This window comes from Penicillium alfredii (assembly GCF_028826965.1).
Source record: "Penicillium alfredii strain IBT 34128 chromosome Unknown utg000001l_segment0_segment0, whole genome shotgun sequence".
NCBI classification, from domain to species: Eukaryota; Fungi; Ascomycota; class Eurotiomycetes; order Eurotiales; family Aspergillaceae; genus Penicillium; species Penicillium alfredii.
Genome location: NW_026622698.1, coordinates 1,996,730 through 2,016,134, shown reverse-complemented (window position 1 = coordinate 2,016,134; position 19,405 = coordinate 1,996,730). Strand labels below are relative to the sequence as shown.

Below are 19,405 nucleotides of genomic sequence, written 5' to 3'. Positions count from 1 at the left end.
TCAGTTTGTACTCGAGAGACCGATGTACATAATAGATTGGAATGCGTAAGGCCACTGGTATGACGTACGATTTGCTGTCCCACAAGCCCAAAGTATACAAATGCTGATGGTATCAATGGTGGTTGGTATAACCGAAACACCGGAGCGTGATCAACTTTGCGAACTACCAGGACGCAGGTCCACCGTCCCAAACTCGAGTCCATTCACCTCGAAAACATGGCCTGGCCTGAGCGCGCCAGTGTAGATGTTGTCTTCGGCATGTGGATGGAACAATCCGGACCGAGTGCAGTTCAGCACCGTCTTCAGGCCTGGAGGATCCGTGAGCCTGAACACTCCCCAGTCAGGATCCTTGCTCGGCGCGCACACGATGGCGATACTCTCGGGCAACATAACCTGGTAGCCACAATGCGTGTGCAGGTCACGCGAGCTCATAAAGCACGTTTGGGAGGGGTGCGTGTGAATCCAACCGAGCATCATCAGATCCTCCGAGTCACAGTAGTCGAACAGGGCGGACTCGTTCGTCGTTTCACAGGTGTCGGAGGTGGACATCTGTTCTGGGATGACGAGCCGAGAAATGAAGAGGGCGTTGGAAACCAGGGTACCACAGAGAATGCCACATGTTTCCAAATTGCGACGGGTATTAAGAGCCGCCAGAGATAAGAAGCTGGCACGAAGATTGGCTGGAAGAAACACTGAGCGCAGAGGAGTTCCATTTTCCAGGTACGCGGATGGTTTGAAGGTATAGCTAGAGGGGTTGAGATCGGATTTCATAGAGTTCGGGTCTTCTAAAGATCCAACTTTGTTAGGGAGCGGCGGCGCTGGTGGCACCTTGGACGGGAGTGCTGGCGGAGTGGATGTTGGTGATCCGTCGACAAATGATGCCCTGCTGGGTTCGAGATGCTCTTTCGGAGGCAAGACAGGAGGCGCATGGCGCTCCACGTTCTTGTCGCGAATGGCGATCTGGCCCGGAGAGACACTGGGCTCTAGTGGTCTTTGTTGTGGAACAGTTGGATACTTGTATGCCGATGCGGCGGCCGATGAGGGAATCTCGCGTGCGGGAGATTCTCGGGTCCGTTGGTCCTGCTTAGCCGGCTGTGCATGATCGATATTGGTCCTGATATCCTGAATCCTTTGACTCAAGTCGCGGTCCGCTGGTCGCTTGTCTGTGTCTAACGCACTTTCCCAGTTGCCCCAGACCCCGGCAGCGCGACGGTTGTTTCCTTCCTCACTTGATGGTCCCGACTGACCTTTAGACCGTCGGACGGTGGCTCTGCGGGTGATCTCCGACTGCGCTAACCGAACGGCCAGGTCTCGATTCTCCCCTGCTTCCAAAGGTTCGGCAACACCGGCGAGAGCAGGGTCAGTAACTCGTTCTCGTGGTTCGGCGACGACGGTAGGCCGTGCGGGCAGCTTCCGAGACTGGCGCTCGCGCAGTAACTGTGCATGTCGCTCATATCGCTTGTTGATCCGCGGCTTCAACCTCTCTAGCGTCGCGAGATTCTTCTGAACCTCTTTCTCGGCTGCCACCAACGCCTTGCGGTCTTTGTCATCCTTGGCGGCATCGGGGTGCTTCGATAGATGGACTAGGACCAACTGGGCATGTCGAAAGAGCAGCAGGTAAGCTTGCTCGTCGTGGCCTTCACGTTCGTAGATTGCCGCCTAGGATAATGAAGCTAGTCAGTCGATTTGCGCGGGGCTTTCAAGTGACCCAAAACAACCAACCTCTCGTATCAGCGTCGCAGCAGTTCTTAGCCAATAACGCAGCGGGATAGATGAGTTGTACTCATAGTCCTGAGCGATCCGAGTGATTTTCTCGACACTCTGCGGGGTGGCCCCCGTGCTGATTCCCGGTAGATTCGAAGCCATGGCGAGTGATGGATGTACACGTCAAACGTCAAGTCCCCTCTTCACACAAACCGAGTCCCAAGCATGGCCGACAAAAAGCAGGAGAAATGTCTGTTGGCACGAAGACCAGACTGTCGTAGAGAGAGCCGCATCTAGGCGGCATCGAAAGAAAGGAAAAGTGGGATGCTGTGAAGGAAGGGGGGAGATTGGGGTGGGGAAGCGCGGAACTCCCAAGGTCTCCGAGAAAAATAAAAACGTCTCCAACTGCGACTCCCAACTCATCCGCATCTCACCATGCACTTTTATCCATAGCCCCTTATATCCCATTATTCATGATTCCTTGCTTCGCACATGGCCCTTGACATTGTCAGACATGTCAACGCGCAGTCGATGGGCTACGGCCTCCCGCTACCCGCTGACGGAGACTATACAACACTGTGTGCTGAAACAGGCTAAGCGGAAAGGGATTTATGCATCGGATATTGTGAGCGATCAGCTGTGTGGTAAGAAATGGATCTTGATGGACCGTCTGGAGTCACAGCTGACGCGACTCTGCTTTGCGCAGACGATATTCTCCATCGCATATCACCTCATCTTTGCCGAAACTCCCCCGTGGATATCCTCGATCTCTGGCCTGGCCCAGGGCTTTGGTCTTCCAAAGTCAATGACTTCTTGCGACCCCGCCGCCATGTACTCGTGGAGCCGGACCTCGTTGCCTACGGCCCGATCTTGAAGCCAATCGTCGACAGCAAATCATGTTACGAGATGATATCGATGAATATATATTCAACAGAAAACTGGGATGAGGTCTTCAAAAAAAATTTTCCGGAGCAGGGACCATCCAACCGGCAGGAAGTCGGTGTCCTGCCACGGAATGACACGCTACTCGTCCTGGCAAGACCACCAATGAGTCCCTCGAAAAAGGACCACTACACACCGGGACGATGGTGGAGTATGTTTTTGCGAGATTGCATGCGGCAGACGGGATTGCATAAATATGGGAGTGTGCGGGTGCTCGCCTCGTTACCCTCACCCGAAATGTCATCGGTTCTTCCACGGTCTGTCACCGATCGCAAGCGGCCAGCTCTTCTGGCGGAGAGCTTGTCATTGCATCTGCTAGAACTCGCAAGCCCGTATACCAGCGAACCATGGACTACGTGGAAGAGATGGGAATCGATCACCGACAGCAGAAAACGGGCAACTGAAAGAGCTGAGGCTCAGAACATTTACACTCCACCTGGTCGAGAACCTGCTCCTCTTACGCTTGCCCCAAGGGTCCCTCCTCCCTTTGAATCAGCAAACCCGATTCCATACACGCCTCGAATATCGAGTGAGATTCATGACCGGTTGTACATGAGCATCATAAAAGGGAAGCGGTGGGCGACGACGTCAGCCCAGAAGCGACAGCAGTCAGGAAACGCAGTAACATAGCCCTTAACCAGCTGAAGCAAGAAAATCAGAGAGCATACACACGAGAGTATTTTGCGAAGAAACAACTGGAAATCGATGCGTTAACACAGACCCTGTCGCATGCGGCTGCTAATCCCGCGGAGAGCCCTGAGCGATTGCAGGCGCTGGATGATCAGATTGCAGCTCTGCAATCTACTTATTCTTCAGAATTCTCAGATGTCCACTTCAGCGTCTCGCGTTACTACGATCGAACGATCGACGACAGCCGCACAGTCTTCCAATCGAACAAGTCTGACGATTCCATGCTGATCTGGGAACGACGGCCCTTTGAGCCGTTGCGGATTGATGCACGCGAGCTTTTTCCTCTCCAGGTGCCTCGTTCGGTGGTGTATTTTGAGGCAGACCCCAACTCCGCCATCATGCAAAAGCTTGACAGTCTCCCCTCGGATAAGCGGGATGAGATTTTTGGCCTTTTTGACGCACTGAGCTCGGTTTTCGGCACGGGCAACACTATGTCTCTAGCCGAGCTCGCGAAATCCCTCTTCCCCAGCTGGTCGAGCAATGACGTTGTCAAGGCCATCCCGAGCCTGGCGCGGTTTGTGGCCAAAAGACTCAAGCCCGGAAGTGGACCTATTCCTCTCCAAGATGGGGCCTCGGATCCCACTCTCTCCTACCAGGACAATTTGAAATATGACCTAGGGGACACCCGGGTGCGATGCCTTCCTACCTCGGTGATTTGGGACATCCTGTTTGAATACCAAGAGAACTCGCCGAGTATATCGAAGACGCAGTTCACCCGATTGCTGGGTGGGACCTTGACCTCCTCCAGTGCGGGGGACCATCTCACCCCGTTCAAGAGACTGAATTAGACATGTTTGGTTTCTGCCCAGGTGGGGACGTTGACATCTACAGGCTCGATCTCTGCATGTATACTACTGTGTATTTTTACTGCCTATAGCGACAATTTGCATGTAGAATAATCTGATCTTTTCCATCGGCATCCTTGACTCAAGAACGGGAGAATGTACACGGGGCGTGCACGAAGGCCCTATTGGACTGAAAACATCTATTCTTGGAAGGCTGTCCTCTTTGATTCTGGCCTCGATCTCTGAGTATTATTGGCTCTATCCTGGCCGGAAAAGCAGCAACCATGGGAATGGTCCTAGGAACGATAGCCTCGTGGTGCCCTAGACACCTGAGGCACTATCATGATCAAGGTCGAGTCACCATTGATATTGATAGTTATCTTGCCCCGGCCATATCTTGAGCCAAGATAACTAAGATCAGAATAATTAGATTACTAGGTCTCATGACCACACCCACTATCTATTTTATTAACCCGCCGATTAGCAGTGTTGGCACACGTTGCCGCATGCGGTGGGATATGGGCGCATCAGTCTATAGATCCGGCGATAAACTAAAAATAGCAACCCTCAATTTCGACGGACGCAGGAAAACAAGGAAAACACCAAAGGAAAAAAAAAAGCCCCCAATCGAATCAACAAGGCTCGCTGGGCCACGGGAAACAAGAAAAAACAAAAAAGCGAAGACCCTGGTGGAGAACCCCCAAAAAGATCGGCACGAACCTCTCACGCGTCACTAATTTCCGGGCAAGTTTTTTTGCCTGCATTCCGCGGTTGGCCCCGTTCGATGGACGCGAACGAGTGTCGATCGCTCTACGTTTTTTCTTATTTTCTTGCTGTCAATGTCATGTCTTTCTGGTCGAGACCGGCCATGACTTAGGGGGGTGGAGTGGACTCTTCGGGCGTATTTTTGCTTAATTTTATTAGTCCCTGCGCCCATATATGCCCGCAATGGGCCCCTCGATGCGTTGAGTTTTTCTATCTTTTTTTTCTTTCTACTCTTAGAGTTCAATTCTTCTTTTTCTTTGCTTCTGTTTTATCTACCCATCAGCATCTTAATTTCTAATTATCTTATCAACTGAGCGTGGTCCATTCATCCGGTGGTTACACTTGCCATCCACGTCATAGCCCTAGCCAAATCCGCGGGATTATGCGGCTTGCTGGTATTGCGCCGAGTCTTGTCCATTGCCGGTGGCGCTGAGATCAGTCGTATTTCTCTGCTTCTACTTGGTCTGAGTCTTGCTGGTGATTTTTTCAGCTCAGACCAGGCCTTTTTATACTTTTCTTTGCTTTTTCTCCTCAAATTAGAGGGGTAATCGATTCATTACTCGCAATCTACCTCCTGGAAACTTTGTTCGCCGTGCAAACATGACACCGGCCAGTTCTCCGATCCCGTTGTCGCTGCATACCGGCCGCGATGCCAAAGACGGCCCGTTGTCCGGCCCGACGCCGGTGTCGAGCCTCACTCCTCCAGTAACCCCAACTGTCGACGACAGGTCCACCCCGAGCCCGTTCCAGCGAGCACCGCCAGAAGAAGACGTCTCTCTCTCCAAGGACAATGTGCTGAGCCCCCTCCGCTTCGTCGACGATGTGGAGATCTGCCGCGACGAGCAAGATCGCTATATGGAGTTTGGCCGCGGTGCTTGGAGCATTGTTTACAAGGCCCGCTCCCGGCAATGCGCGACAGCGAGTACCCCCAGTACTCCGCCCAGCTCGCCAGTCAGTGTGAGCCGGGTCCTGGCGGTGAAAGTACCACTGCGTCGCGATGCGAGACCAGTGCTTCGAAGCGAAGCACTTACGTTGACGCGCCTGGACATGACCGCGGGATGCGAGCACCATATAGTCCCGTTTTACGGCTACCACTCCGAGTCCGAGGCGCTGGTCATGGCCGCCGTGCCTCTCGCGCTGTCGACGTATATTGAAGACCAGGCCGATCTCGCGCGCAAGAGACAGCCCTCGACCCTGACGATGTTCGAGCCTGTGCAGGGGCCCGACGCATGGCTCCGCCTGGCGCGCAAGCTGATCAGCGGATTGACATGGCTGCACCAAACGGCGGGTGTTGTCCATGGGGATATCAAGCCACATAATCTGCTTCTTCGACCTGTCAACAGCGACGCTAACGAGGACCCTTTTCCGTACGAGCCTCTCTTTGCCGACTTTTCCTCCGCGCTGGATATCCCAGAAGACCCTTCCACTCCAATGGACTCCACCCGTGCCTCGATGTCTGCCTTCACGCCGCCGTTCACGGCCCCGGAGCTGCTGTCGTTGGCCTCGCTGACATCGGGGGATATCACGCCGACTCCGTCTTCGGACGTGTTCTCGCTCGCGACGACCCTGCTGGCTGCTGCCACGGGCGATTTGCTTCTCTACCCCGGATCGAGTAATATGCAGCGTCTGGCGATGGCACGCGAGGGCCACCGTATCATTGAATTCACCCGCTCGGGCATGAATGGAACCCGCATCCCGCGAAATGGACTTGTGGAACGCATTGTCCAGCCGGCAATCTCAAAGGACCCGGCGCAGCGCATTTCGTCCTCGGAGTGGCTGGCCGTTGCATCTGCATGATGCGCATCAGTGTTGTCGTTACATTTTCTTTTCTTCTTTCCTTCACTTTTTCGTTTTCTTTCTTTTGATTTTCGCATCGCCATTCAACATATACCGTTGCATTTTCTTTGGGGTCGATATATTGGTCGGTTTGGTTGCATTTTGTCGAGATACCCTGTTAGACGGAGTTTGGAGAGCATTGTACGATATTGGCGATAGAATTCATATAATGCCTTGTTGCAGACTCAAGCCAGCTTTGGCCGGATCAACTTGGAAAGTCCATCATATAATTCTCATACTCATGTGAGCCCCGCCCTCGAGGTTCATAATAATGCATGGATCTGTTCTCGATTGCATCTCGCTCAACTCGAAGAGTCCTGCCCCTCAACGAACGTCTTCAAATCCTGCACCCACAGCTCAAAGTTCTGCTGCAGCTTCGTCCCATACATCCACCGCACCACATAAACCAGCCACCCAACCTGCGCCTCCCAATTCCTAACCTCCGTCCCACGGACCGCATCCTCGCCCTCCCCCAACCTCCATACCTCTAACCTCATGCACACGCTCCGCCGTCAATAGTGACGGCGCCATAGCACCCGGCGCATCAAAGTCCGCCGCCCAGACAATCCGCCCGACAGTGCCGGTCTCGGGATTAGGTGCCTCGTAATCAACGACCATGAGCTGGACATCTGATGCGGCTTGCGGTTTTGTGGATGTGGAGGTGGGATCCATGCGGACGTGAAAGGTGAGTCGGGTGCCGTTTCGAAGGACCGGCGAGAGGGAGGGCGACGAGGTTTGATGATTGCTGTCGTTCTCGTTGGGGAGGGGCGTGTCGGGTTGCGAGCGGATGGTTACGCGCGGAACGAATGAGTTCCAGCTGGGCCAGGTTGAGGTATCCGTCAGGGCGGACCATACTTTTGTTGAAGGTGCTGCGATGAAGATCGAGCTGCCGATGTGCAGGGTTGCGTCGGTGGCGGGGATGTTGGGGGTGTCGCGGGCGGCATTGGTTGGGTCGTTGAGTGTTGTCATGATGGATGAGTTTGTGGATGAGAGGTGGATTGTGGGTTGGTTGAAGTTGAGGTTGAGGTTGAGGTGAGACAAAAGAAGCGTGTTTTGACGTGGGTAAAGAGCTTCGGTGCCGATCAGATACATTCCCGGGTACGCCATCGGCTCCGTTCCCTGAACTCTTCTCTTCTCGTCTCTCTTCTCTATTTATACCCACTGGTATTCATCTTTTTGAGCTAAATATACGACTGTTGCCAATTGAATATCGGGGCAATTTCATCAATGTCATTGACCGGTCCAGACCCAAATTCATGCACAGCTTTCTCCGCATGTGGAGCTCGGCGTTGCTTGGTTTCAATGATGATATTCGCAATATCTCCGAGTCTAACGGCGCATTGCTAGTGGTGTTTTGGGTGAGTACTTTCAAAAGCTCACATTTTCATCACAGGCATATCGATCTCGAGAATAGCTGGGTGTATGCTATGGCCATCACTCTCGAGCTGACTGGTCCATTTCTGTCCATGTCGACGATGATAAAAATTGCCGTGCAATTGTGATTTTGTGAGATGCTCTTGGAATTCGATGGAATGCCGAATCAGTTACGAGAATCGGATCTTTGATGACCAGTCATCTTGTTCAAATGTGTCCCGCCTTCGATTCCAGACTGCCACAGTTCTTGATGCCATCTATGCCGCGACATTCAAGATGTTGAAGGTGCATGGTCTTTCGAGGGAAATGATCTAGATGAATCCTTGATTGTACAATGTCCCGTTTCCAATCTTGGTGGTCTTGATACACAAACTACGCTATCGCAGGCTCAGCCCAGAGACAAAAGATTCCACCTGGCCGGCACACCGGTATACATCAGCAGTGATGGTTTCGTCTCTTTGGAGTTTACGGCTACTGTCAATACCCATCCACTAGCTGATCCAGTGGTATGTGCTCAATTCACTAATGAAATACACGTGGAGACTGTCATTATTGAATAGCAGCGTGCTGTTTTGCGTTGACTTGATGTTGAGCGATATCAATCGTTTTTGCAGATCATGAACCCGCCCGGGGTGTACTCAGCTGTGAAAATGGAAAGTGCATATCTTAAGATGGTTAGGTCGCTCTTTCTATTACAATTATTCAAGAATGTTGTCGTTGCCGTGCTGAGCGAGACGAGGAAAGCGCCATGGAAAGTATTGTTTCCTTGTCAGTCTCAGACTCTCGAAGTCTCTTGCTCTCCCTCCCTCCCTCTCTCTCTCTCTCTGTCATCTGCTTTCATTTCTCCGTGCGTTGTATCACTTCCTTTGAAAGCTCACGCTCATTATAACTTCTGCTCTGTTCAGTCTTCGCTTTATCTCGGTCCTTTCAGTCAACACTATGCACTATACTCAGCCCTGCCCTGTGCAATTCGCACATCCTCATCCCCGCCCTCGCCCTCGGTTCTGCATCTTTCGGCCAGGTGGCTTGCTGGCACCTTTGATCCCGGTCGACGAGCTTCCATCCTGGTTACAGATTTGCAACTGGAGTCCTGATATGTACATGGGCTTACAGCCAGTATCACTGAGCTTCATTCAGCGTGAGGGTGAGTACGACGTCATTTGTCACCATTGCTCCAGCAGCGTGGATTCGCTCCACCAAAGTTTGTCTGAGCGAATCGACGATGGGACGCCTTCTCCTCGGTCTCCTGCTAGTCATACCCAAAGCTGTCCCGACGCTGTCTTTGCACCAGCCCCTTGTGGCCCATCACTCATGGTCTTGAAGCCTCCAATGAATGTTCAAGTTCTTGGACAGCCGCCCTTCCATGCAGCGCTCCAAAACCCTCTTGCTGGAATGTGTATGCTCGGCGTACCTCCGCCTGAAGATGATGAGATCGTCTCGGAACCAGCTGTTTTCCAGCCTCCGAAGAGTATCGCTCGATCAAAGTCGTCCGCAGGGTCCCAGCGATCGGACTTGAAGTCTCAAGCCGCCCCTCTCGATCCTTCGGACGCACCTAGATCTTGTGATATAGCTCCCGTGTTGACGCCGTCAGACAAAATCGCCAATCGAACCCCCTACTCCGGCGCCGAATCTGGGAGCTATACCAGTTCATCCCGGATCGGAACGTTCTCTATCTTTGCTGAATGGAAGTCTTGCCTCTACCCGGTCTCTGACTGCGGCTGTCGAGCGGCTCAAAGAGGTCATCGAGGCTCGGAAACTTTCCCGGGCTGTCAGTACTGCCATAAGCAGCAAGAGTGGAACTAGGATCGCCAAGTCTGTTTCCCATTTCTCAGGTTCCAAATCCAGCAGGGTCTTTGTGGCATCCCGGAGCCGCCGACGTACCCGGGCTCGTCGTCGCCGCGCGGCAGAAAAGCCCAAGCCTGTGGTTGAATCCATCGTGGCAGAAGAAAAGCCCGAGCAGCCAAACTCGGCCACCAAGCGCCGAGACCGACGGGAACGTATGGCTCGTGGACGGAAAGACGTGAAATCTGGGAATGGGCATTGGCATATGATGATGATCCCAAACTGGCGCGCAAACATCACTTCGCGTTGACGCAGGATGCAAAAGAGAAGGTCGGGGTGGTATCTTTAGTGTCGAATTGTCAGTCCGCGGCTGTCTTTCTCTTCGTTTTCTTTTCGGGTTTTTTGGGGGGGGTTTTTTTGTAGGTAGATCTGTCACTCGTTCGGGCTATTCTTGCACCAGGTAGATAGGATTGTTACCACTGACTGCAGAGGAATATGCACTCGTTTGTTGTTTTGCCATCTTCTGCTCTTGGTTCTACTGGACTCCCGGATCTCGCACCATCCACCCCGGTATTGTCTACCGGGGATCCGCCGAGATCGTTCACTAGAACGAAACAGGCAAGTTATCTATCGTCCCCGCATTTCTGTCGATTCGAAGGGTATTCGCCAGCTTTCCAGGGCATATGGCAAAATTCAAGAAGCCCCGTGGGATCCGGCACGACCGCGATTGCCGGCGCTGCAAACTCAAGGGCATCAAATGTGATTTAAACCGCCCTCGATGCCAGGCGTGTTTACAAGGCGGTGCCGCATGCTATTACCCCCAGCGAGTGGTCTGGATGGAAGAGAAAAGCACCCGAGGATCAAGCTTGAAGTCCATACCACGTAGTTGGAAACCCCAAACTACACTTGATGTGGTCAACACGCATCGAATTTCCAGCCATTATCCCGCAGTCAACTTGTATAGCTTCGTCGACCTACTCGCCGACTTCTACCAACAAATCCAGTCCCGCAGCGGTAGCATCCCAGACGACGCAATCCAACTCATCTTCCGCACCTTGAGCTTTGCCCGCTCACGCCTCCACGACGCCAACCATGATCACTCGATCCAGTCTCATGTGGTGGCACTGACAAACCTCAGAAAGCTCATTGAGTCGGCGGACCCCATCGCACTATTTGGGATCGCCACATTTGCCATATTCGAGGTCTGCTGTGGCTCCTTTGGGAACTGGCACTGCCACCTGCAAGGCGCGCACTCTTTGCTGGACCTGCACTGCCGGAACACGGCCGATTTCTATGAGCTTTGTCGGGGTACCCCGGGACTCGCAGAGGTCCTCGCCTATCTGGTATGGTTTGATGCGACGGGTGCCTTGGTCCGAGATAGCCATTTGATCTTCGAGGACTGGCACCGCGATACTCTCCTGCCTAGCTTCTTTGACTCGGTTGGGTGTCCGCCGGATACATTCCAGCTGTTTGTATATCTAGTCAAGCAGGAAGAGTCTTCTATCTCGGGCTCTGTAGATCTCAGCGCTAGGGCGATGGATCAGATCTTACGCCTGGACTCTGGTGAATCGAGTGACCGCGGCTTGGCTGCTATCGTGTACCGGTGTGCGGGGGCTATCGTGGCGTTCAGTCGTGCGGGGAGTCCAGTGGATCATGCAGCGACAACGGTCCACGCGAATGTCATATCCTCCATGGTGGACCGGGTGTGCGAGGCCATTGCGAGAATTCCCACCACGTCGCGGTTTTATGTGCACCTGGCGACCCCGGCGTACTTGACGGCGAAGCATGCATGCACTGCTACGCATTACGAGGTCTTGCGGGCTTATTGGCAGAATTGCCGGCGGGGCGATTTCCCTCGGTATCCGGATGCTCAGGCGCAATGCGAGCGGAGATGGTGCAGCCGAGTGATCAGCTAGTGCCGTTAGGGTCGCATAGATCGCTTTCCCATTTGGGAAGGCTATCTATGAGGGTGTTGTACTTATCTTACTGCATTATCTATGGTGAATGGGTATATGTTGATATGATGCATTTCTATCGGCCATTTTCTCGGTATATATATAGTATGAGATCAATCCCAGACAGGATCAGACAAGAATATTTTTATTAAATGATTCGGCATGGCTGCTCCTACTTACCAAGACCTCGCTGCCCAAAAACGCGCACATCAAATCGCCCTGATTCCTCCTGAATGGCGCTTGGATTCCGTCCCATCAGTCGAGTCCACCCCCAACGCGCTAGCATATCTCCGGGAGATTCTGTCTCCCGCCGAACTGGCACTCACAGAAGAAACGAATATTACCGTGCAGCTCCACAAACTGTCTTCAGGCGAGCTCTCTTCTCTAGAACTGACACGAGCCTTCGCCAAGCGAGCAGCACTGGCCCACCAACTGACCACCTGCTGCACGGAGATCTTCTTCGAAGAGGCATTCAAGGTCGCACGGGGCCTGGACGAGCACCTCGCCAGGACGGGGAAGACAGTGGGCCCGTTACACGGACTACCTATTTCAATTAAGGATTTGTTCACCGTGAAGGGGGTGGATACATCCATTGGTATGCACCACATCTATCCATGTACTATGAAGCTTTCAACCACTCTCAGTGGTAAACATAGTGAAACTCATGTGTGTCTAGGATGGGTCGGTCTCACCAAAAACCCAGCCACCACCGATAAATCCGTCGCGCGCACGCTGCGTCGCCTCGGCGCCGTGCTCTATGTCAAGACCAATCTGCCGCAGTCGATGATGATGTCCGACTCGTATAACCATGTCTTTGGGCAGTGCGTGCACCCGCTGAACCGCAAATTGATCTCCGGCGGCAGTTCTGGCGGCGAGGCTTCACTGATCGCTGCGCGAGGAAGCGTGCTGGGGATTGGAACTGACCTTGGTGGGTCGATTCGCATCCCGGCTAGTCTTTGTGGGTTGTATGGGCTGTCGCCGAGTCAGGGGAGGCATCCTTATGAGAGGGGAAGGTAATGTCTTTCTCAACTGTATACACTATATCTGCATTTCAAGCATATATGAGTCAGAAATGTATACATGCTAATCTTAGTACAGTCCGCAACAGGATATCGTTCGCTCGGTGGCTGGCCCTATGAGCTGTAGTCTTGCGACTATCGAGCGATACATGGAGGCTCTGCCTTTTGCATCGCCATGGGAGGTTGATCAGCACACTGCTCCGATCCCGTGGCGGACAAACCTCGCTTGCCCCGGAGCAAAGCGTCTCAAGATTGCTTTTGTGGTTGACGACGGCGTTGTCAGAGTACAGCCGCCCATTGCAAGAGCCATGCGAGAGGTCATCCATGCACTGAAAGCGGCAGGCCACGAGGGTATGTACCAGACACTACATGCATTCTCTCAGTCATTCAATCCACTTCAAGCCCTAACAATACCTTAAGTAATCGAATGGGACGCCTCCACACATAACCACGCCTACGCCCTCTGGGAAAAAGCCATCTTCTCCGACGGCGGCGAAGCATGCCGCAAGAAGACTGAAATGACCGGAGAGCCACTAATCGAGGGCATGCTAGTCGGTTCACCCGAAAACACTCTGACAACCAGCGAGACGCACCAGCTTAACGCAGATAAATACGCCTACGAGTCTTTTTACCTTGACCGGTGGGTTTCTTCTGGCATCGATGGTTTGATCATGCCCAATACGCCATGGGTTGGGTATAAGCCCTGGACGTGGATCAAATCCCATGCGTATGTTGGGTATACCAGTATCTGGAATTTGTTGGGGTATGCTGCGTTGGCGGTGCCTGTTACTACTGTTTCTAGGACGATGGATCTGCCGGATGAGGAGTGGTTGGGTGATGTCCCAAAGAATGCGAGTGAGAGGTTTAATATCGAGCAGTGTATGTTTCTTCCTTTTTGGCCCACTGGCTCACTGCTGTCTCTTTTGTGCTGCTTTGCTGATGTGAGTCCAGATGATGTTGATCTCGTCGAGGGAATGCCTGTCGGACTGCAGGTTGTTGGAGGCCGGTTTGGAGAGGAGAAGTGTATTGCGGTGGCCAAGGCTATTGAACATGCAATGAAGCGACGTAATGTAACTCGGGCGAGCCTTTTAACTTAGACTGTCGTGGTGGTTGAGTTACGGCTGGATCTACCGGATAGCAACCCATATACTTCCACTTCTTTGTTCTTCAATCGTCCGAATTCCACAATAAATTCTATCTACATACAACATCTATCTACTCTAGCATATACACTCTTACAGCATAGCATTCAACCTCTCTTTATAATCCGGGAATTCAAAATCCGCAAGATCCCACTCCGCACCAGTCTTAACACTCCCATCTCCATCTCCACTTCCACTTGCACACCCACTGTCTCTATTACCCTTCAACCCCTTCTCAACATCAAAATCCAACCCCGGTTCCGCAACCGAAGAATCAAGCCTCAGCTCCTGCACAACCCGAATCCCCTCCCATTCTCCACCGCATCATCATTCGTCTCTTCATTAGTAACGACCCGCGAGATATTCGCCGAGTAGCTCCCAGTCCCAGCATAAAAATGACCTTTATGGAAGACACCGCTGTCCGTCCCCACGCCGGAGTCGCCGTGCTCATAGATCGAGGGCTTGCGCGGTGCCGTGAACTGTGTTGTATGCGGGAGTATTTTGGATATGGTGCGCGACGTGCTATGTAAGGGGATGGTTGATGCAGAGGAGGAGTTCACTGGTTGCGGCAGGAAGCAGAAAGAGAAGAGGCGGGATAGGAGGGGGTGCAGGGGTGGGAGGCAGGCGCAGATTATGGAGACGTTGGCTTCGAGGGAGGACCACATCACTGCTTGGACATTGGCGTGGGGGTCTAGTATATGTGTTAGCGTGGGTTGGACTTTTGTGGATCATTTGCTGGGGTATATGGGAAGGAGGATATAAGATAAGGAAGTAAGGAAGAGCTCACTGTTGAAATCGCCATGCCCAATCATGGTACTCAGTTCATACAACCGAGCCGAGCTGGTTGCAATAACACTAAACGGCAGATCAGTATATAAGTTGCCTTGAAGGATATGAAAACAAGGAAGAGGCATAGAGACATACAATATACCAAACCCAAACACCAACAGAATCCCAACCTTCAACCGCCGCGTTATCTGCAAATTCCACAGCAGCGGCAGCGGCATGCCCAAGATAACCAGATCTGTGAAGATCTGAATGGCAGCATTACTGACCCAGACCGGGGCACCGGGCAGACAATGGTCTTTGTGGGCCTTCGGCGACAAGGACCAGAAGTCGTGGATAGGGACGCAGAAGAAGAATGCGCTTAGGACGATCCACAGCCCCGAGACCATGAGAAAGGCCATTATAGTGTATGTGGGGATCAGGAAGGCGTGCGAGCGGAAGATACGGAGGAAGAGGAAGAGGGCGGAAAATTTGGTGAGGATTAGGGTAAGGTTATAGAAGGGGATTGAGAGCCAGAGGAACTATAGGAGAGGTGGGTTAGCGTGGGTGTATAATTGGGTTATCTGTTGGATGTAAAGGCGTACCAAGAGTTGTTTCTGCATTTGACGCGGATGGAGCGCCGAGAAAGCCTTTCCAAGACCATAGTGTCTCTCTAGAGAAGTATATCATGAACAGGTGGTTTCTCTCTTGGACTGGGGGTTGACAACTTACCACCGAGGACAAAGGCAAAGAACGCCAAATCGACAATCTAGGAGCATTTGATGATCAGTACTGGCATAGCACAATCTACATTGAGTAGAAAGTTTCTATTTCTTCAATGCTATGCAAGAGAACCTACCAATGCACCACCGATGAGCAGATCATCCCACCCCGGCGTCTTGGCCAGTCTGAACCTCGTCCATAATCGAAGAGCAACGATGACAACCGCCAGAGATGTAAAGGTGGTAGTGATGGCCAGAACGTCCATATTCAGAATTGAGAGTTCAGAATATGCTGGCTGCAATGGTCATTGCTGGCGTGCATAAGAGAGAAACTCGATAATCAGGAGCCTCCACTTAGGGAATCCGTAAGAAATGCAGCATTGCTCTATAGGCAATTGATCAGCCAGAGTGAAAGAAGAGCACCGGTTTGGTGCTTAATTGAGGAATGGAGAAGTATGGAAAGTCATATAAGTAGTCCTGGAGATGGCAAACCCTAGAAACAAAAGTGTTTCTTCACTTGCCTTCTTATTTCAGAACATCTTTCTCTCTTTCTTTCCACGTTACCCACCTTCCTTTCTGCAATATCGAAACTTCATGATCGCCCCCCCAGATCCAACAGGCGAATCATCTCGGCCCGTTATCGTTGGTGCAGCCACTTGTGGAGACAGATAAGCCGCATTAGGCAGCTCGAAGTCACCCGGTTGCGTCAAGGACAAGCCAACTCCAACAAGAAAAGAAAAGACCGAGGCCAGTGATTGGTCGCAATTAAAGTTGGGTTGGTTCGATCGCTACAGGATTTGCTAGTTCCTTCTCAGTTCTTGGGGGTAGATGAGTATTATGCTCCTCTTCTCGCGTCTACTCATCTCACCGTCTGTTGGTTAATCCCAACATTTCCCATTTATTTGCTTCCTCATTGCTGGACTTGATTCATCTGGGTTACATTTATAAAGTTATATCGACAAACCCAAAACCGAGCATGATTCCAGATCTTGTTCACGAGTGGACCTGCATCTCACCCACTGGCTCGCCTTTCTTTTTAACTCTAGATTCCAGGCTGATCCTGTCCTGATTAGTGCTTGATACCAATCAGGTTTCCAAGGCTACTGCGTCTAAAGAACAGGCGCTTGATACCGACACGTTCGGTGCTGGTCCGCCAGGGTCAGGCTCGCCGATCGGGTCTGTTTGGCCAGACCCTGGTCGATTCTGGCATTGGGGGAATCTCAGTCCTCCCCGATAGCATCGTCTCATACCGGGGAGAACAGTAACCGTGGGCGAGAGTGAGGCACACTCGTGTCCAGGCGCTGATAGGTCCAGGTCGAATGGAATTTGTTGAAATGTGCCCTAAGAAAGACGTGGGAATGGCGTTGTTTCCGGAAATGGTCAAGTGTACACACAATGATTGATTTCATTTTTCTGTCCGCTGTACATTTCCCAAAGCTAAGCCAGGGGTCTGTTCCTCCGGGGGGTAGATCGACCCGAGGAAGATCTCATATAGAGCTTGGCAGCAAATATCACACAAGGTCAAGAGGAAAAAAGATGAGAAAAGAAAATCTACAGGCGGGACTTGAGGTTGGCCTTCAATCGTCGCTCCACGGCAGCCATGTACTCCTTGGTCGTCACCCAGGCCTCGCGGTCCTTGCGGCCGCAGGCCAGAGCCAGGTCCTTGGTCATGATGCCCTCCTCGTTGACAACATCCACACAGGCGCGCTCGAGCTCCTCGGCGAAGGCGACCACGTCAGGGGTGTTGTCGAGCTTGCCGCGCTGCACCAGACCGCGGGTCCAGGCGAACACGGAGGCGATGGGGTTGGTCGAGGTCTCGCGGCCCTTCTGGTGCTCGCGGTAGTGACGGGTCACGGTGCCGTGGGCGGCCTCGGACTCGAAGGCCTCACCCGTGGGGGTGGCCAGGGTCGAGGTCATCAGACCGAGAGAGCCGAAGCCCTGGGCGACAATGTCGGACTGGACGTCACCATCGTAGTCTGATATAGGATGTTAGACCGAACTCTGAAAGTGAAAGAGATACATCAAATAAGATAAACTCACTCTTCAAGGCCATGACGAAGCCACCCTCGCTCTTGATCATCTGGGCGACCATGTCGTCGATCAGACGGTGCTCGTACCAGATCTTCTTGGCATCGAACTCCTTCTGGTAGTCCTTCTCGTAGATCTCCTGGAAGATATCCTTGAAACGACCGTCGTACTTCTTCAGGATGGTGTTCTTGGTGCTCATGTACAGAGGCAGACCCTTCATCAGGGCCATCTGGAACGAGGCGTGGGCAAAGCCCGAGATCGACTCATCGGTGTTGTACTGGGTCTGGGTAACACCGCCGCCCTGGAACTCGTACACCTGAACCTTCTCGGGCTGGCCGCCCGTCGGCGTGTAAACAACCTCGAGCTTGCCGGGGCCGGGGATAACTCGGTCGCTGGCCCGGTACTGATCACCGAAGGCGTGACGGCCAATAACGATGGGCTTGTTCCAGCCAGGTACCAGACGGGGGATGCGGGGGATAATGATGGGCTCACGGAACACAGTACCACCGCTAGAATAGTCGTTAGACCCACGCTGCTGATCATCGTTCGACGCCCACTTACAGGATATTACGGATAGTGCCGTTGGGGGAGAGCCACACTAGAGATGGTCAGTTTTCGGATCCGTTGCACAGCATATATAAAGAAGAAAAGCATACTCTTCTTCAGCTTAAACTCCTCCACACGGGCCTCATCGGGGGTGATGGTGGCGCACTTGACACCGACACCATACTTCTTAATGGCCTCGGCGGCCTCGACCGTGACCTTGTCCTCGGTCTCATCGCGGTACTCCAGACCCTATCAAGAAAAGATCAGCCTGAATCCCTGCATTGGCATTTGCCATTCCACCTTACCAGGTCGTAGTACTTCAGGTCGACATCCAGGTACCTGATTGGCGGTTCTCAGCGACTATGCGAAGATCGCCATGTCCATGAGCACTTACGGCAAGATCAACTAGAAAATACCCCTCCAGTTAGTCTCGGTCTAAATCTGGACCAGCAATTGTGATGTATCAACTGCATGCAGCTGCAACGGCAGGCAACCATGCAGGCCTGGCTAAAACAGGGGACAAGCTTACCTTTTCCCTAATTTCCTTCCAGATAATACGGGTCATCTACAACACGTCGAACAACCCATTAGCACATGTCCCAAGAAATCCAAAAACATAAGTTGCTGGCGTTGAGTGGCGCCTCGGGTTGACACATGAACGTCGGCTTCCCCGTGTTTCCCCGCGTTGGGGGACGAAAATGCGCAACCCGACCAAGAACGCTTGTGATACGGCCACAAGCCATAGAGTTTGGGACTATAAAAGAAGGGAAAGTCGCCCGTACCTCATCACCGTCCAGTTCCACCACCGGATTCTTGACCTTGATCTTGCTCTCGGACGCCATAGTGCGGACTTGGGTCGGGTTCAGCGAAGGGAGCGATGCGGACCAGCGGGCAGAAGCAGCAACTCGGTTAGTGCGCGAGGCGAGAGAAGCGGAAGAGATGGATCGCTGGGAGGAAGCAGAAGTAAAGGAGTGAGAAGAGAGAAGGCGAGAGGAAGAAGAGAGAGCGGAGGGAGGGGTCGCAAGAGACCGGCGCGCAAAGGTGGAACTGGACCGAAGAGCGTTCATGGCGATTATCCGCAGAAAATCTAGGGGCATCAGCGCAGGTTACTTTCTGTTTGGTTCGGACAACTGGTCGGCCGCTTCGCCGCTCGCAACAGCCGAGGGAAAAGAAGTTCGGCAGAATGGAGGGACTGTGGAGTCTCGGGGAGAGCTTCCCACGACACGGAGAAACGAAATGCGCAAAAGTGGCTCGGGTCCGGCCGGAACTGGAGAGAGGGCAAAAGGGTTTTGGGAGGGAAGAATAATTACCGGGTGAGCGCAAGATTGTTGGAGAGGTGGTAGAGAGGAA

The 19,405-nt window shown here is 52.7% G+C and overlaps 9 protein-coding genes across 9 annotated transcripts; 5 read left to right on the top strand and 4 right to left on the bottom strand.

The window, feature by feature from the left end:
* Nucleotides 1-150: 150 nt before the first annotated feature.
* On the bottom strand, nucleotides 151-1,866 carry NUU61_000757 (putative endosome-associated ubiquitin isopeptidase (AmsH); the record flags this gene model as incomplete). Its single annotated transcript, XM_056651340.1, has 2 exons — nucleotides 151-1,659; nucleotides 1,723-1,866. The coding sequence occupies 2 exons, from the start codon at nucleotides 1,864-1,866 to the stop codon at nucleotides 151-153; spliced, it is 1,653 nt and encodes a 550-aa protein (XP_056516190.1).
* Nucleotides 1,867-2,158: 292 nt separating this feature from the next.
* Nucleotides 2,159-4,124, top strand: NUU61_000756 (uncharacterized protein; the record flags this gene model as incomplete). The annotated part of the gene is made up of 3 exons (XM_056651339.1): nucleotides 2,159-2,348; nucleotides 2,411-3,175; nucleotides 3,220-4,124. Coding segments are annotated over 3 exons (1,860 nt in total), but the record flags the coding sequence as incomplete, so codon positions are not given.
* Nucleotides 4,125-5,486: 1,362 nt separating this feature from the next.
* On the top strand, nucleotides 5,487-6,683 carry NUU61_000755 (protein kinase domain-containing protein; the record flags this gene model as incomplete). Its single annotated transcript, XM_056651338.1, has 1 exon — nucleotides 5,487-6,683. The coding sequence occupies one exon, from the start codon at nucleotides 5,487-5,489 to the stop codon at nucleotides 6,681-6,683; it is 1,197 nt and encodes a 398-aa protein (XP_056516188.1).
* Nucleotides 6,684-7,024: 341 nt separating this feature from the next.
* NUU61_000754 (SRPBCC domain-containing protein) lies at nucleotides 7,025-7,691 on the bottom strand (the record flags this gene model as incomplete). Its single annotated transcript, XM_056651337.1, has 2 exons — nucleotides 7,025-7,147; nucleotides 7,200-7,691. 2 exons carry the CDS (start codon nucleotides 7,689-7,691, stop codon nucleotides 7,025-7,027), a joined length of 615 nt encoding a protein of 204 aa, XP_056516187.1.
* A 1,344-nt stretch (nucleotides 7,692-9,035) lies between these two features.
* NUU61_000753 (uncharacterized protein) lies at nucleotides 9,036-10,188 on the top strand (the record flags this gene model as incomplete). Its single annotated transcript, XM_056651336.1, has 2 exons — nucleotides 9,036-9,657; nucleotides 9,743-10,188. The coding sequence occupies 2 exons, from the start codon at nucleotides 9,036-9,038 to the stop codon at nucleotides 10,186-10,188; spliced, it is 1,068 nt and encodes a 355-aa protein (XP_056516186.1).
* A 373-nt stretch (nucleotides 10,189-10,561) lies between these two features.
* Nucleotides 10,562-11,794, top strand: NUU61_000752 (Zn(II)2Cys6 transcription factor domain-containing protein; the record flags this gene model as incomplete). Its single annotated transcript, XM_056651335.1, has 1 exon — nucleotides 10,562-11,794. One exon carries the CDS (start codon nucleotides 10,562-10,564, stop codon nucleotides 11,792-11,794), a length of 1,233 nt encoding a protein of 410 aa, XP_056516185.1.
* Nucleotides 11,795-11,995: 201 nt separating this feature from the next.
* On the top strand, nucleotides 11,996-13,949 carry NUU61_000751 (Amidase; the record flags this gene model as incomplete). Its single annotated transcript, XM_056651334.1, has 5 exons — nucleotides 11,996-12,428; nucleotides 12,510-12,846; nucleotides 12,932-13,203; nucleotides 13,273-13,731; nucleotides 13,804-13,949. 5 exons carry the CDS (start codon nucleotides 11,996-11,998, stop codon nucleotides 13,947-13,949), a joined length of 1,647 nt encoding a protein of 548 aa, XP_056516184.1.
* Nucleotides 13,950-14,275: 326 nt separating this feature from the next.
* NUU61_000750 (uncharacterized protein) lies at nucleotides 14,276-15,747 on the bottom strand (the record flags this gene model as incomplete). The annotated part of the gene is made up of 6 exons (XM_056651333.1): nucleotides 14,276-14,685; nucleotides 14,782-14,849; nucleotides 14,919-15,301; nucleotides 15,365-15,432; nucleotides 15,492-15,528; nucleotides 15,619-15,747. 6 exons carry the CDS (start codon nucleotides 15,745-15,747, stop codon nucleotides 14,276-14,278), a joined length of 1,095 nt encoding a protein of 364 aa, XP_056516183.1.
* A 1,285-nt stretch (nucleotides 15,748-17,032) lies between these two features.
* On the bottom strand, nucleotides 17,033-19,122 carry NUU61_000749 (NADP-dependent isocitrate dehydrogenase; the record flags this gene model as incomplete). The annotated part of the gene is made up of 8 exons (XM_056651332.1): nucleotides 17,033-17,457; nucleotides 17,522-18,018; nucleotides 18,071-18,107; nucleotides 18,166-18,304; nucleotides 18,361-18,394; nucleotides 18,450-18,460; nucleotides 18,585-18,620; nucleotides 18,838-19,122. 8 exons carry the CDS (start codon nucleotides 19,120-19,122, stop codon nucleotides 17,033-17,035), a joined length of 1,464 nt encoding a protein of 487 aa, XP_056516182.1.
* Between the last annotated feature and the right edge of the window lie 283 nt (nucleotides 19,123-19,405).